The 17,768-nt window shown below is 37.1% G+C and overlaps 1 protein-coding gene across 6 annotated transcripts in view; it reads right to left on the bottom strand.

Annotated features, from left to right (window-relative positions):
- ANKRD28 (ankyrin repeat domain 28) overlaps positions 1–17,768 on the bottom strand; it is a 125,223-nt gene that overhangs the window by 24,775 nt on the left and 82,680 nt on the right. For all 6 annotated transcript variants that reach the window (XM_074861598.1, XM_074861607.1, XM_074861587.1 and 3 more), the window contains 6 exons: positions 13,359–13,501; positions 12,081–12,293; positions 4,564–4,642; positions 4,002–4,116; positions 3,492–3,574; positions 1,180–1,243 (listed from right to left, as the gene is read on the bottom strand). In XM_074861598.1, the coding sequence (XP_074717699.1) occupies positions 1,180–1,243; positions 3,492–3,574; positions 4,002–4,116; positions 4,564–4,642; positions 12,081–12,293; positions 13,359–13,501 (697 nt within the window). The remainder of the gene's footprint in view (positions 1–1,179; positions 1,244–3,491; positions 3,575–4,001; positions 4,117–4,563; positions 4,643–12,080; positions 12,294–13,358; positions 13,502–17,768) is intronic.

The following is a 17,768-nucleotide window of genomic DNA, read 5'->3' as shown; positions in this document are numbered from 1 at the left end:
CCTATGAAAATTTAGATAAATATATTTTTGTATGCAAAACAGATTTCATAATTGCAGGAGCAAATCAAGAATGAATATAAATTTCAATCCCATATTTAGAAATTTTATTGATATCAAATGCCATGCATAAAGCACATAAACATTAACCTATTTCAATAGAAATTTCCATCCTTTAAAGCAAACAAACAGTAACACTTGCAAGTCACGTGCTTTTTGCTACCAAGATTCCAACGCAGAGGCAAATTTTTGCTGTTCATGTTTTAAGGCCAAATGTAAGTTGCAACATAAATATTTTACTTTTTAGTGTAATTCATTTTCAATACAATATGACCATCATAATAGATGTACAATACTGCTTATTGTTTAAACACTATCTTAGTAACTTTCCTAAACTGGAGATGAATGAGGGAATGTGTCTCAAATTATGTGTTTTTATATGAAAAGATAGCATTTTAACCTTAATTTGCAACAAGGATGTATCTATCAAGTATCTTTTGACTTAGAATGACTACTTAACAGTATTACTTAACATTGAAACAGAAAAATGAAAATATCAATATAATGGAGTTCTTGTGTCCCACAAAGTGTATCATGAAATTTATTACCCAATTCTTCCAGGCAATTTTGAGTAGCTGCTATAGATAACCTACAATACAATAACAATAATCAATACGGATCACAACTCAAGTGATGAGCAAGTAGTTCTGATTGCTTCATCCACCTAAATTCTGGAATTTAATCATGGCTTTTAATTTAGTTAGATTGATCTTTTGTTTATGGATTTGGAAAAAACGTATTTCCCAAAGTTGCTGTTCTCTACCTCATGTCTTACAATGATGTTAGCTGGGCATGCCATCCCTGAATGATGTAAATTCTAAAAATTATATCATCATCCATGGGAATTTAAAATAAAATTCAGTTCATCCCCAAGCATAAACCTAAGGTAAGGCTAATGATACTTGGACACTGTACTCCAATTACTACTTATTGAGCTGAATATTTAATTTCTTTTTATTGTTTGTAGATAGAATCCATCTTGAAATTATTTTCATGTTTACAGAAATTCCAAAGGGAGAGGGCAGGAAAAGCACAGAGAGGAAATAATAAAAAAAGAACAGGAATGATCAGCAATTGAAAAAAGAACACTAAATATGAAAGCATGAATGCTTTTTTACATACCCTCCAGCTGCAGCTGCATGAAGACAAGTCCTGCCAAAGTCATCTGGTGTGTCAATGTCAAAACCTACAAATCAAGTATTTTGTAAAATCATTATGTAACACTACCTTTCACAAAACTGCTCTCATCTACTCTCTTAAGAGAGATGCTCGCTGAGCAAACTGAACAGCTATTTGCAAAAAAGCACTTAAGCACTGAATATTCACTTCATTTGAAACACATCCTTGCTATTCGTAATATTTTGAAAAACAAGTGTTCCATTAAAACTAAAAGGGATAAGGTAAAAGACAATTAGCTGCACTTAGGCAAGAGGCTTTATTCTTTCCTATCTATTTGCCTGTTAATGTTTCTGTGTAATTTAGTATGAATATAAAATGTACGAAGGTAATAGGAAAATTTAAGAATATGCTAGAATTTATCAGGGTTATGCAGAGACTTTTTTTTTTTTTTATAAAGAGGGGGATGTCAGCATCACTAAATCCAAAAGCTACTTAAATTTCATCCTTGAGTTCAGCTCTTTAGTTCCAGAGAAAGAACTCTGTTAAGCTGGAGTGAAGGCTGTAAATAGCAATTACTTACAGAGGAGCCCTTTAAAAAACACTGTAGTTTTCTCTTCCCAAAATGTGTAAACTATGGAACTTCAAATTTGAGATCACAAACTTTAAGTGTGCAATTCCACATCTAACCATATACTTTGACATGAAGACCACTATTTAAATCAGGTTTCAAAGTTAAATTTTTGGTTTGAGAAAACTACTATAGTCTCCTAAGAGTCTTGCTCTTGTGTAACAAAACTTAATCATTAAATCTCCAGTTTTGGTACTTTTGCCTGGGGATGCAATTTTATTTTTCCTTTATAAGAATTGTTCAACAATGAAAAATAGGGAACAACAGAGGATGTGTTATTCAAGAGTACTACTATTCAAGACTGTTTTCCTACTCCGTATCCCCCAAAACACAGGTTTTTGTATGCACCACTACGTTCTCCCATTTAAATAGGCAGTAACATACAGCAAACAAGACAGTTTATCAATCTAAAAAGTAGTGTTTGATGCCTTTCCACATCCCTAGGTTGCTTGTCTGCAGATACTGATTCCCACACCAAGAGCATGTACTAACACAGCTAATAAGCTGTTAGCAGTATCTAGTCTTTTCAGTCTGAAGGCTGAACATACTCTTCAAGTCCTAATCTGCTCCAGGCTGGATTTACATCCAAGTTTGCTCAACTCATGTAAAAGTCACAGAAATCACTTGCAAGTCTTCCGCAGGAATTCCTTTGCCATACTGAATCTCCAATAAGGGCACAGCCAGCACAGCACCATGTGCAGAAAGGAGAAAGAGCCAGAGTATTCCTCATTTTGAATGCATCCAATTGAAACACAGACAAGTACAGGACAGTTCTTTACTGGAGCAAATCCTTGCAAGCTTGTCCATGACAGGACAGTGAAATAAAAAGCCTTACCGCTGGTAACTTTAGTTATACTCCTTTAGTTCTTCTCCCAGGCTTCCCTAGCAGACAATACAAAGGTGGGGAAGCAATTTCTTACTCTTCCTTTTCCCCAACTCTCTGCCACCCACTTTTGTTTTTTCAAAAAACATGGAAGTGCCTTCAGAATAATGTAGAACCACTTAGTTTCTTCTTCTTCTGTTCCTGAAGCTTCCACAATCCTTCAGACAAATCTACTTTCTCAGAATTGCAATGGTTCAAAGAGGTCAGAATTCACACCAGAGCAGACTCTGGACAAGGGAAGTAATAACCTTACAACCCTCCACAACTTCAGGGAGGAATCAAACAATGAAAGCAAAGCTCAGTTTGGGTTGCATTTAAATAACAGTAAATCACCAAAGCAAGTTTCTTAATGTAGCAGTCCACAGTCTTCGGAGCTATTAGGGGCCCGCTACAGGAACAGATAGGATCTGTGTCAAGCTAAAGACATCATGGAAGGGACATGAAGGATTCTCCATGAAGTCATTTAAGAAAACGTTAGTCTTTCCCCTTGAAGTTGCACTATGGTCTGAACCAGTCATCCCACCCCTATGGACAACTTCACACACACAAACACAACATTTAAAAAGTTATAGATGCATTATTTCAATTTTGATGATTTTATTTTCTTAAAAAAATTACTTCTGTAAAAGTTTGCATTCACTTTATCTATGGACTGTTCATTAAAAATAACAAGCACTGGCCCCAAGCTACTAGTAAACTATAAAGATTTTTACGTATTACTAAATTAAGCCTTAATTAAAAGCTATTCTATGGAATAAAAAGTGAAGTACAAAGCAGTCATAAGATTTTTAAAGAGTATCCTACCTGATGAGAGGAGCTTTCTGCAGCAGTCTGAAAATCCACTTAATGCTGCCAAATGGAGAGGAAACATCCCATGTATACCCCGCCTAAGATACACCATAATCAGGTATCACAGTTTCATTACAATTAACATAAAACAAACATGATTGTGTGCCAAAGTGCACGTGCATGGTGGGTTCAGCAAACCACCTAATTAGAATACTGAGCCTTAGGAAAACTTCACATATTTAATGCTTTCTTACAAGACAGCACGAAGCATTAAGTCAGTGCAACAGCCTATTATAATTTTCAGAGCTTTTACTTCAAATGCATTAGAAGAAAACCTACTTCTCTTTCTTTTTGTACAAACTACGATGTACTGAGTAGCAAGTTAAAAGTACAGTACAGAATAATACAAAGTAGTTCCTATTTCAAGTTGAAGACAATATTAAAAAAATGATACTAGTCTTGTTATCATAATAAATACATTTCTAAATTCTCTCAGTTTGCATTCATGTCAGTAAAGTTACCTACTTTGCAGTGTCAGCACCACTCGTAATCAGAGTGTTGATTAATAGCTCATGACCATATCTAGCTGCTATGTGCAAAGGAGTATTTCCATTCTTATCTTCACAGTCTATTTCAGCTCCTATAACAAAAAGCAATTACTAAGTAAGATTATATGTAGGCATACAGATACTTTCGTTAGAAGAACAGCACTGATGATAATTTAAACATTAATAATTAACTGTCCACAAATGACTACTTTGGATTTAAACTCTGTACAGCTTTCAGAGGTATTTAGTATTAATAATAAGCAGAACAGAGAGAAGTCTTTTATTACGTAACCATATGGGACACACTTTCTACAACTTGGGTAATGGAAGAGAAATCAATAGATTTTCCTGCATTCTGAAAAATAAACAGTTCTTCAGTGTAGCTTGCCAAACTTTAAAAGCAGATATGCTCCACCATCAACTGAACTACTACTAGACGTTAGGTGTGAAAAAAAATTCAGCACACATCAATACAGGAGGAGGAAAATATTTGTAATACTGGAAAGCTGACGACAAAACTACTCCCTCCCCCTTTTTACCATTCTGAATGATGGTTTGAGATCTTGAAAATCTACCATGGATTGCTGTCATGTGCAAAGGTGTTTTCCCATCTTTACTCTGGAAAAGAAAAAAAACCCCAGTGTTTACTTACAGCCAGTAACAGTAATCCACCAGAACTGACAAAAAAATGGACATTCTTTTACTTTATTCTCTCCCCTCTACTTCCTCCTTTAAATTGTTTCTATGCACTTTTGCAAGACGGATGCTGGCAGTGACAAGTCAGCATGACATGGCAAGCTTTTCAAAAGAGCTGCTCTTAATCACTCCTCCAGCTGTGACAACTCAGCGATGCCCACTCACTCACAGTTATGCCTTTAGGATAATCACTCTCAAGAGGATGATGACAGGCACACAACTTCAGCTACAAGCCTTTGCCCAACTCTTCCCCTGCCCAAGTCTAAACCTAAACAATGCTTCTTTAAATTAAGTTTGTTTCTTGAAAGAAAATAGCTGTATTTACTATGAGGTTTACACATTATATTAGAAGACATTACACTAAAAAGCTCATGCGTTTCATGGAAGTTTCCGTAAAGTGATATTTGTAAGCAATTTATCATAAAACACAAGCAATTTATCATAAAACACAAGGGTAGAACTATTCAACTATACTTGGTACTATACATTTGACACACATACCAAGTACGCACACGTAGTCATTCACCAGTAATGATGTCCTTCAAGTAGGCTAATAGTAATGCATAAGAGAATTTCAATTTTTAACAGCACTATGTCAATGCACTTATAAAACTGGTTTTTTCGTTATTATTACTTGATGATTTTTTTTCCCCCCTGTACTTTATCATAGGTAATTGGAAAGCTTTGCAGGAGAAAAATGTTCCTACAAATGCACACAAAAAATTGCAAACGTGACACTTGCAGAAAATAAAAGCACTCTTGGGTGCACATGCATACCACATCTTTAAATTTTAAACACTGCCTTTGAAGAATAGGAAGTGTTCACAAAATGCTAAGTTAAAAGATGGTAGGGGCAAGATACGATATGAACATATGCACTGAAATATCACAAACTGCTGTCATGTGCAAGTGTCTTCCCATGTTTATTCTTCCTTTGGAACCGAACAGCAAAGCGTCTATGGATGTGTTACTGAAAGTCTGCTGGAGACCCTTTTAGACAGAGTTGAATGTGGAATTTTTAGTTGTGTCACTGCACAAAGCAGCATACACCACTTAAAACAATGCAATTATGGGAAACATTGTCTTCTCGTACCTAGATTGAAAGAAATAAACCACTTGATAATGACAGCCAAGTTATCTCTGAATGTTTCAGCTAGTAGATTTTGTTGACCATAAACAATCCAAAAGACACACACACATATCCATAGCAATGCAAAGAAACACAGAAAATGGTGTTGAAATCCACTTGAGGAATTGAATGATTGATTTTACTTCTGTCATTGGAGGCCTTAAGAAAAGGCCAAATAAACACATCATAAGCAACGACTTCCCCAAGCAATCTCTATGTTCTGATTTTCTTACAAAGAGAACTTTCTTCTAATGTCTACCTTTCATCTTTCTCACCGCAGTTTAGTTCTACTTTCTTTATCCAACTATTAATACTCTCTGTGTCCAACTATTTTCTTCTTTTAAAACAATTGTTACACACCTGGTGCCTCCCTCACTTATCCCCTCCTTTAAGCTGAACAATTAATTTAAACAAAAATGATCATGTAAAATAAGGTCAGTTGGAGTGAGTAACCAAAAGCTGCCTTGATAACCAACATTCTAAACTTTAAAAGGGGAAACTTTGAGAATGTAAGGAAATAAATTAGTGAAGTAACAGACAGAAGAATTTAAAGGTTTAGATAAAAAAGCCTGCAACCTCACTGGCTCAGATATGCTAAATCTGTATCTCAAAGGAAGGCTAATGAAGAGTCAGAAGATGGAGCAGAAAAAAGTAAATCTAAGTCTCACTGAGCACATTAATAAAGTACCTTACAAGGACCCAGGAGTAACTTAAGGTGACAGTATCAGAAACTAAGGAGTATGGTGGTCAAGTGAGAACCCTCACAAGACAACTTGAGTAAAATCTTGCAAAGGACAGCAAAACGAGCTACAAAATCATTCCAGTTGTAAATGGAAAACCACAGTACAATCAACAACAGATTTTCAGATTTACTCTGCTCAAATTTACTTAAAAATGCACTTGATGTAGATTTCTAAGACAATGGATTTGATTATTCACAGTGCCTCTCTCCAGTCTAAAGAGTCTCAGGTTCTTTTGCAACCCAGGAATAACGTAACATGCAATTGTCTATCAACATATAAACATAGAACACGTATAAAATTAAGTGAAGATGACAATTTCCATGTTGAAACTGAACTGCTAGCTATGGGAATTCTGAATGCAGTCCTTTCTCAGACATTGTCACTAGGGAAGGATATACAGAATCAGAAGCAGTAGCCAAAGAGTTCTTTAAGCAATGAACAGCAAGGCTCTATTTATTTAGTGAAGTACTGTTCCCTGAGATGCCAGGAAGCAAGGAGATATCGTCAAAACTTTTGCTTCAATTTCCTTTTTTTATACCTTTAAGGTCTTCTATCTAAATATTAAGTTAACTGCAGCTGTCTGATTTTACAAGATCAGATAGGATCAGAGCACATGATAGGATAGCTATGGGCTAACAATAACTTCTGGTCTTCACTGAAACTCAGTGAAGTGTGGTAATAGGAGAGAAATCACCCAGACCTCCTCTATTACCAGAGAAAACATATCTGCGAAATACTTAAGATCATATGAAGTTTTAAGAACAGGAATTTCTATTAGACAGAAAGAATTAACACACAGCACAAGGTGTTCTATCAAGTGATTACTCGGATATTAACTGTACTCAGACTACTGAGCTTTACTGAGGGTCAGGGGAAATGTGGCTCTATCATGTCCCAGCATTCCTCCAAGTGAAATCTGCCCCTAGCAATAATTCTTACGTTCTAGCATCACCAATGGAAATAAGATACTTTTTCTATTTAGGTCACTGAATTTTCAAGCAGCAAGGGAGCCCATAAAACAATTAATACTGTCCCATTACGTACTCATTTCAACATGTTCTTCCATGCACAGAAATCCTGAATAGAGAGGAGAGTGTGCTGCAGTAATGAGCAATACTTAACAGTATTCACTCACTGTTCTACAGTACTATATGGACAGTGACAAGGCTACAAAAACAAGTATAAAATGAAGCCTTTGCCTACAGAGGTGATAAAAAGCATATAATGTATTTCTACTGTTCCATTTTTTTCTGCTACATATTCCCTTCTTGAGATGAGGCCAGCATCCACAGATATGCATAAGCCCTTACCCTCCATCTGCCATCAAGAATAAGAGTATTTCCCTTTTGCTCTCCCTACTCGGTCACCCACAGCAGAAAGTGCTCTAACAGCACCATCTAGTCTGTACCTAGATCACCATTCATACCCACTCTGTTACTTCCAAAACCACAAACACAGTTGCATATGGGAGGGAACTATTGAATCAGATTACACAAGCAATATAATTATGATGAAAAATAAATTGTAAGAACTGCTTTGAACTTCAGCCTCAGGATTTAGAAACTGAACAGGCTTGGTCCAATAAATACTTAGTAGGAATGCTCTAAAAGCATCCCCTTTTATCTCTACAAATTATTCTTAGCTACACAACATACTCTAATCCAATTTCCCTTTGCTATTTTTTAGGGATTGTTCTTCTGATTATATCCAAGTTTTATCCTTATAGGCCTTTCCAGAGAAGCAAAGTTGACTTGGAAACGATTTTCTTTTGTCTCAGGTCTTGCACTTTTCCAAGCACAACTGGTAAGTTTTCATATAAAAAGTAAGGCTGTTCACGCCTTCAAGTGCAAATTCACAGGCCAAATTCAGTCATACTGGTATAAATCCACAGAAATGCTATTAACAGAATTACAATGGAGACACATGTTGGTATGGAAACCGGATAAATGCTGTTTTCAAGCTAAAATTGTTTAAAATCCCTACACAACCCTACTTAACTTTGCACTGAACAGTTTTGATACTTACCAAATCAATACTTTTTAATTACAGTCAACCTATAGCTAAAGCTACTAACCCTTTCCACTGTAAAGACATTTTCTTCTGAAGCAGGCTAACTTCAGTAGCCAAATCTTTACTGAGCTCTTAGACTTCAGCTGAAATTCTCAACTCTGGTACATTTCAGGCTGCATTTCCCAGCCCCATCACTATCATATTCCAGAAAAAATAATTCTGTTATTTCAGAGTAAACTTAAGAGAAAACCTGAGTTTACCCATACTAGATCTTCTAAGAATTTTTTAAAGTTACAGAAACCAACAAATCTACACTTTGGATCCCATAACTTAAAACTGAATGGGAAGGAAGGCAAAAGACATCTCTCTGATGTTAAAACATCTTTTGTCACCACCAAACAAAAGCTCACCCACATTATAAACTTGAAAGAATTCAGGAACTTTGCCAGTCACTTTGAAGATACTAGCCATGCTTTGCAAAATTTCTAACGTTACTGTGCCGTGTTTGTGTGGTGGGGTTTTTGGTAGCGGGGGGAGGGGGGCTACAGCGGTGGCCCCTGTGAGAAGCTTCTCAAAAGCTCCCCCGGCTACAAGTCAGACCCACCTCTGGCCAAGGCTGAGCCAATTAGCAACAGTGGCTGCACCTCTGTGATAACATATTTAAGAAGGGGAACCTGGGAGAAGGAGTGGGAGTTGTGAGGAGGAGTTGTGAGGAAAACATCTGTGTGAACACTGAGGTCAGTGGAAGAAAGGGGGAGGAAGCGGGGGAGGTGCACTGGAGCAGAGACTCCCCTGTATCCCGCCCGTGGTGAGATGGCAGGGCTGTCGTGTGTCCGTCCCCCCACCCCCTGAGGTCCACGGTGAAGGGTGAAGCAGATGCCAACCTGCAGCTTGTGGATGACCCCACACCAGAGCAGGCAGCTGTGCCCGAATGAGGCTGGGACTCTGTGGGAAGAAGTAGCCCCTGCTGCTGTAGTTCAGCTCTGGGAGGACTGCAACATGCGGGGGTGACCCATACCAGAGCAGCATGGGAATGGCTGCAGCCGGTGGGAAGGGTTCACGACAGAGAAGGTTCGTGGAGGACTGTCTCCCATGAGAGGGGAACCACGTAGATCAGGCAAAGAATGCGAGGGGTCCTCCCCCTGATGAGGAAGGAGCAACAAACTGACCATAACCCCCATTCCCTGTCCCCTGTGCCGCTGGGGGATAGGGTGGGGAGATCAAGAACAAAACTGAGCCCGGGAAGAAGGGAGGGGTGGGAGGAAGGTGTTTTTAAGATGTGGTAACGCTTCTCACTGTCCCACTCTGTCCGTTAAGTGTTGTTGTTAGTGTCAGAATTGAAGTGATGTTCTCTTCCTTCCCCTAACGAGGCATCTGTCTTTTGCCCATGACCATAATGGGTGAGTCATCCCTCCCTGTCCTTATCTCGATTCCTGAGCCTTTTTCTTTATTTTCTCCTTCCCGTTCCTGAGGGGGAAAGAGTGAACAGCTGCGTGGTGCTCAGTTGCCCTCTGGGCTCAAACCATGACAGTTACTTAAGTGTTATAACTGAATAAATGTAGTCAGCATCTAAGTTTATACCATATGTAAAACAAAGAGTCATATTTTAAGGTCAAACATAAAGATTAACACAATATTTATCAGTGTTTAATTATCCTAATAGAATGTTGGAAGTTTTAAATTTTCATTCCTAATCTACAATTAAGGTGTATTTGAAAACAAATAAAGCCAAACAAATATAGCCAAAAAAACCCAACCACCATTACCTGCTGAACATCTTCTGAAATTAAGCCCTCCCCCCTTTCCTTCTACATCAGAAATATGCACAAAGTCATGAACCTTGCAACCCAGCATACAGGAATACAGTAATTCTTTGCTTGGTAATATTTATGTTTCTCTTTTGCTCTTATTTGTGTAAGTAACATAAGTACATAATCATTAGTATATTTAACATTGTGGGATTATTTTTATGACAGAACATACATTATTGAGAAATGACGTTTCAATAATGTAGGAAAGAAGTCAGCCCTGTAAGGCTAAACCCTCAGTCATATGGGACATTATGCAGAGCAGAAAGCTGGTAACAAAAGTAAATGGACTGTGACCTGTGTATTTTAGGACAAGTTTGCAATAAACCCTTGTAGCACAGCTCCTTACTTCTCCAGGGCACACTGGTGATGAATTTTTCCACAGCTGAGTTTAAGTATATTTAAAAGTGAACAGTAACATACATCTAAGATTTTTCCACATCAAATAGCTTAATTTTAAGTTACTCCCAAATTTTCAGTGGGCTACGGATTTTGAACTAACAATAGATATAAAAATTGTATTTTAAAATTAGTTAGCTGAAAATCAGTATGAATATCTTACATGAAGTGAGCCACAAACCCCATGATTTTTAACAGAAATGTTAGCTATTCTAATATTCACTTCTTATCCAGATTGTGCTGAAATTCAGGCATAACTATTAAACAGATTTATTTATTTATTTAAAGGAACAAAAGGATAAATAATACTCTTCCTACCACATGTGGGCAATTAGATAATGTACATGTACAGGCAATTAAATATTTTGTAAGAGGAGCACTTGGACTCTTCATTCCACATACCATTTCCCACTTCCCCCAGCCCAAAATCTGTCAAGACACCAGATACTGCCACTGAATATTTCTGAATACAGTTAAGTTTTCATTACTAGAGTAAAAATGCAAAACACGAAGTCTCATCTCTCTCACATCTCGAGTCTTTACCCTACATACTAGAGAAGATAATAAAAGATACAGGTATTGTCTTTATGCTTGTGTGGATTAGAATTTCTGCCTACACTAAGACAGGGTTCTAAGGAATATTCTGCAGCCAAAGACTTGTGACCAAGTAGACAGGTAAGACATATGCTGACTCTGCTCACAAAGTTTTGCTGGAGTAATTAAAAAGCCAGCTGTTTAAGACCTTCCATTGGCCTAATATACTTATCTTTGTATTTTTAATACACCCTTTACAACTCTCCCTTATTAATTAGATTTTAGGATCTTGCATTATCAGCTCTTTAACTGCTCCAGCAATTAGTCTTTTCATAAACATTTCTCTGAAATATCCTTGATTTCATTAATACTGCTTATTTATAAGAAAAACATGTTATTTTGCATTTTTCCATATGATTTGCTCTCACCACATGGACAGACTATGAAAGACAAATTACGTGGATTTCTGATATTTAAGTATAATCAAGATTGACCAGACAGTATTGTCATCTTTCTTCTTTACCCTTTTGGGCTATTTACTACATCCCATTGAGGTTTTCAGATCAAGTTCCTTGAAGCAACATACTGGCTCATTTTTTCTATAGTACTTTTCACAGAAGTATTCCATCAATCAGGGGGAACTTCTAAATGTTATTGTAACAATGATTTTGAAAATTACCTGACAAAAAGACATACTGCATTTTTAAGATTGAATGGATGGCTTTGGATTCACCTACCTTCATATTTACATCTGCTCCATTACAGACCAAAAGCTCTAAACACAGGGCTCCATGTGTTGACGCAGCAGCAAAGTGCAAAGGTGTAAAACCCTTCTCATTCATTTGATTTACATTAGCACCGCAGTCTATAAGTTCATTCACTACAACATCTTGCCCGTTGTAGCAAGCTACATGGAGAGGAGTATTTCCATAGGCATTTGGTTCGTTCATCTATCAGAGAAAAAAAATCCCAAGATTAGTTAGTAGGCAAAAACCTGTACTGCTGCAGCACTTAATTATGACAATGAAAAATCTCATGTCGTGAGACAAATTCTTCATTATGTTTTGGAACTCTCCAAAACCAGAAATTAAAAGCAAGTTCTGGATGTAGTACTTTGATTGAGAATTGTGTACTGGGGAAGAGTACGATGGCTTTACAAGTGAGCCAACCTCCTCCAATTGTCTGCACACCAGTTTCCTGTAGGCAGTATGCAACTTGACAGAACACGCATATGGAAAAAAAGTCAACAGTGGCAATTTACACAGACACTACAGACTAAGCACAGGATGGACCTCTATCATTTTTCAACATCATTTGTGGGTTTCCGTTAAAAACGGAGGCCAAAGGGACTTTTTTTTTCCGGGAGGGTGGGGGTGTGCACGCACATGTGTGTCTATAGAATTTGTTGCTATGCACATGATACTGAATTCTGATCTACTTCTCAAGACAGAACTTTGGCAGCATCCTCCAGTCTTGTAAGACTAAAATGTGATGAACAATGCAGATTTCTTACACAGTTTCACAGTTTGCTGCTAACACGCTTTCTACATACACGTACTGTACAGCCCTTTAATTTATTTTGCATTTCAATATTAATATGGCCTTCCTTACTTAGTATCGAAGTTTCTCAAAACTTTTAGTATATCCCAAAACTTACAGGGTTTAAGAAAGCCAGTAACATCTATATTTTACAAATAACTGAGGCAAATTTCCTGCAGTTCAAAAAGGATTGTTTAGCAAAGCTAGGAACGGAATTCCTATTTCCTGAGTTCCAGTCCAATGAACAAAAAACCCTACTAAATACAAATTTATTTCCAAATAATTATGCAAAATCTGCAAAGCTCTTAAGTTACTTGGGGGGATGATTTTTTTTTTAACAACAAAAAAAAAAAAGCATGTGAATATTTGGAAATATTATTTTCACTACATCACAACCTAACCATAAATAAACTCTGCTACAATACTAACAAGAGCATTTCAAACAAAAAGTATCACTTTGTTTTATTCCTACTTACATCAACTCCCAGATCCAGAAGATATTTGACTACGCTGATCATCCCACTAGATGCTGCAGCATGTAAGGGTGTATATGATTTCTTGTCTTTGCATGTCACTTCAGCTCCGTGGGCCACGAGTAATTTCACAACTTCAATATGACCTGAAAGAATAAAGATAAAAAGAATAAAGCTGTATTTTATATTAATGAGCACAAGTTTACAAACTTAATCATTGTACAATTGTTTATAACACAAACAAGACATTATTCATTTGGACCTAATCTGGCAAATAAATAATTGTTCTTGTATTCTAATTGTATCATGAACTATAAAAGCAATATAAAATATTAGTCTCTGACAGGGAGTATTTCCACATACCCCCTCCAATAATCATAGTTTTTATACCACAAAAATAGTCTTGTATGTTAAAAAAAATAATTTTGTCTTCTGCTTACACAGAAGGATTTTTTGGGAAGATCTGAGAACTAGAGAGGTGAAATAACTTTGTAATTATTAAACATTTACTGCAAATTTCTGTTAACAACTTGAGAATGTGACTGTCAGTCTGCCACCTTCACCTCAACTGCAAACATGTCCAGTAAGGTTTTTAAGGCCTTCAACATAAACTTTGAAAAAATTACACAAACATGAAAATAAGAAAATATTCTATTTTTAAATATATTCCCCCCCCCAATCCAACTGCCTTTACTTGCAAAACCTTTAAAATGTTGACCCAAATCATACAGGATTTAGCAAACCTCTATTTTCAAAACTGACTCAGGCCTCTGAGGAACCATAGCCTTTTGAAAGCACCAACTATTCTTCTAAGTCACTGGGAGGAAAGTAAGAGTCAAGTGGTTTTGTGGGGAAGGATGACCTGGGGGAAGTTCCAGGTAGGAGGGTGGAAAAGGGAAGGGAGCCCACCCTGAAGTAGCAGGCAGTCACTCTCACTGCCAGCTTTGTGGCTGGGCCAGGGGCCCCAACACCACATTGCTGCTGCAAAGGGCAACCAGCTTCCCCCTTCACCGTGCTCGCACGCTCCCCCCACTAGCTTGCACGTATGTAGTTGTGACACCACATGCTTAGAGAAAAGCTATGAAAATGAGGCAACCAAAAACTGTCATTCTTGCTCAGTTGTTAATTTAACTGCCAAACAAGCCATCTGAAAACACACAGATAATCATGACAAAGTGTACAGAATGAAGGAGAACACTTGAGTTAAACAGACATTTAGTGCCTTACCTTTGTAAGTGACCCATACGAACAGATGTGAGATTCTTTGTTTTACCTTTCAAGTGACACCCTTACCTTAGTTAAAAAGGTGGTGAGGGACACACTGAATACTTATGCTTATCCAGTCAGACATCTAAGTAAAAAGTATCATATCCAGCTTTCAGCTTCATAAAAAGTGAGGGTCTTTGCTTTTTCAATGACTAAGAGAATTTGCAAAAGTTTGAATAAGAAATGTCTACCCAAAAGAATACAGACAAAGCTATTTTGATAAACATTCAGTCACCAGATACCTATTTTATGCTGCATGCCCAACAACATACAGACTGACATTTCAGCTAGTTATACCGATCAGAAACAGAGTTTACCAGTGCAATGTGAAGTGCTGAAACATTTCACTTCTGAATTACTTCAGTATTGTAGGAAAGAAGAGAAAGAGAAATGTAAACATGATACTCATCTTCTGACCCAAATATAACAGGGACAAGAATGAAAACAAGCCCTATATGAGAGACAGAAGTACAGAAGATATGGAAAGCAGTGAAAGGAAGAGAGACACTGAACGGAACAGTGGCAGAAAAGCTTTAAAGAGAAGAAAAAAACCCCTGACCTGCATTGAAAACGCAAGCAGCAATCAGTGGAAGACACTCAAACAGAAGAGCAAGGTACTTGAAGTGGGAAGCGCTGAGTAGACATCCCGATACACTAATGAGTGCGCAAGAATGAAAGTCCATTTTAGTCGCAGCATTGCGGCTAGACAGCAATGGAGCCGGGTGAAAAGCAGGAAGGAAGGGAAACAATGGATATAACCCTAGAAAGTTATTTATAGTAGAGTGACGAAAAACATAACTTCTTTATTATTCTATGGTCAGTTTTATATGGTGGAAAAGCTTTAAGGCTGTCTTCAAACAACTGGAGCAGTGTAAAATGGCTCTAAATTGTGAGAATGTCACAGGTTTTTTTTTTTCTTGTTTGAAGACTTTCAAAAGCTTTTTCTACTCTACTATCTGCAAGGATATTTAGGTTGATCAACATCAGATAAATTATATTTTTCCCACCCAACCACTGTTCATTAACAGAGTTTCCTGTTAATAGCCTATGAAATAGCACTGACTAAAACTGGAATAAATGTAGTTCATCTGAAAAATAGAAGACTTACTTAGGTGAGCAAAAGCCAGAAAACATGTCTGTTCTCTCACTGATGCTCATCAAATCTCTGCCATCTCATGCACAAATTTCATTCCACAAAATTTTGCAAATAATCTCCTTGAGTAAGGTGGTTGGACAGCCTATCACAGACACTACTTTGCATATGTAAGTAGATTACAAAATACTAATACAAAATATCACAAAGAACATTGAATCAATAATGAAGATTGTTCTTTTACTTCTTGGTTTCAAGTACAGGTATCAGTACTTGAAGTACAGTATCATACAGCTTCAAATTATAAAAGTATTAATGCTGTGACGATCACTTCGTAATTCACTGGCACACTCAAGTCTTTTCTTCTGAAGACAGCTCAACAGGGCCCTGTTGTTCCTTTTAGCATTTCACATATGTCTTATTTTATATTGCTATCGGGTTATTTCAGACCTGTATTGTCAGGGACACAAGACTAATGTGAAATTGACCTAAACACAGACCTGTGCAAAGACAAGTTAATAATTCCACTTTTATGTGAATCCAGATGTTTGTGAGAAGATCACTTTTACAACCGTTGAGATCTTATGAACAAGCCTGATTTTATAAATGTGTAGTTTTGAATTTGTAAAGACCAGAATTCTCAGTCCTTGGACCAAAGCACATTCATACAAGGAACAACGAATTATCAAACCCCAAAACTCAGGGTAAGGTTTTTGGTAACTGTATTTCATAGAATTACAGAATGGTTTGGGTTGAAGGGGACCTTAAAGATCATCTCGTTCCAGCCCCCCTGCCATGGGCAGGGACACCTTCCACTAGACCAGGTTGCTCAAAGCCCCGTCCAACCTGGCCTTGAACACTGCCAGGGAGGGGGCAGCCACAGCTTCTCTGGGCAACCTGTTCCAGTGTCTCACCAGCAGGAAAGAATTTCTTCCTTACAACTAAACTAAATCTACCCTCTCTCAGTTTAAAGCCATTACCCCTTGTATTTAAACAGGCACTGCCCACATGCTATTGCTCTTTTATTTTGCTCAGTATGTAAATTTAAGACTATATTTTCACTTTTAAGTTACTGCTTCCATTTGCTCTTCCCTGGGAAGACTGGGAAACATTACTTGGATAAATGTAACAATTCCAAAGCAGTTATATAAGATACTCAATGCCACAGATGAGAAATATGTTTAATTAGCAACCTTAAGTCCGTTTTTAAGAACCACCCCCCACGCATACACATTGCACAGCATTATGCCTATTTATAAGTAATTCTCCAATTCGTAATAATGAGCATGAATACCAAAATGTATACTGAGGACAATTTTGCCTAAGATCAGACCTCCAAGGCAGAGTTATCCTAGACTTAGAGGTATGAATGTAATGAGTCCACATAATTTCCTAGTTTATATGTGCTTATTTTTTGCTTTGATATCAGATACTGTAAAATTAGTTTGTTTTACTCAGGGAAGGGGCAGTACAGAAATTACTCTCCTTGTACATTAACTTAAATGTTTGTCAAAAATACATGTTGCTCCTTTATAAATCCTATATATATATAAAGGTTTTCACCAAGACAGTCATTCCAAGTAGTAGGTTTCTCTTATAACTGTGAACAAAAATGTTCACATCTTTAGATCACCTCTGGAAAAAAAGCTGCCATAAATAATAGGACTATTTTCTCTTCCTGACTGTTCTCTAAGTTTTCATAAGATGGTATCTTATGCATATAGATATGTATTTTCTGGAGAATTTTAAATTTAGGAAAATGCAGATCACCAAACATAACAGGAGCAAAAAATTACATATAATGAAGTCTTATTTCCCCATTTCGTCTCCGAAGAAATTCCCAGGCATGCAGATTCATACAATACCTATCCTACCGCTTTTATTCTTCTCCCTTGGTTGGATAAAATTATGAAGCAATAAGCTAAAATACTGAGTAACGATTAAGACCATGGAATCATCTCAACTGGCTCCTTCCTGAAATTGATACTGAAACTTAATTGTCCACTGCTCGTATACGACACGTTGCATGTGTTCAAGGGCATTTTTAGACATTT

Source organism: Strix uralensis, chromosome 1 (genome assembly GCF_047716275.1).
Source record: "Strix uralensis isolate ZFMK-TIS-50842 chromosome 1, bStrUra1, whole genome shotgun sequence".
Lineage (NCBI taxonomy): Eukaryota > Metazoa > Chordata > Aves > Strigiformes > Strigidae > Strix > Strix uralensis.
This window is presented reverse-complemented; position numbering and strand designations above follow the sequence as displayed.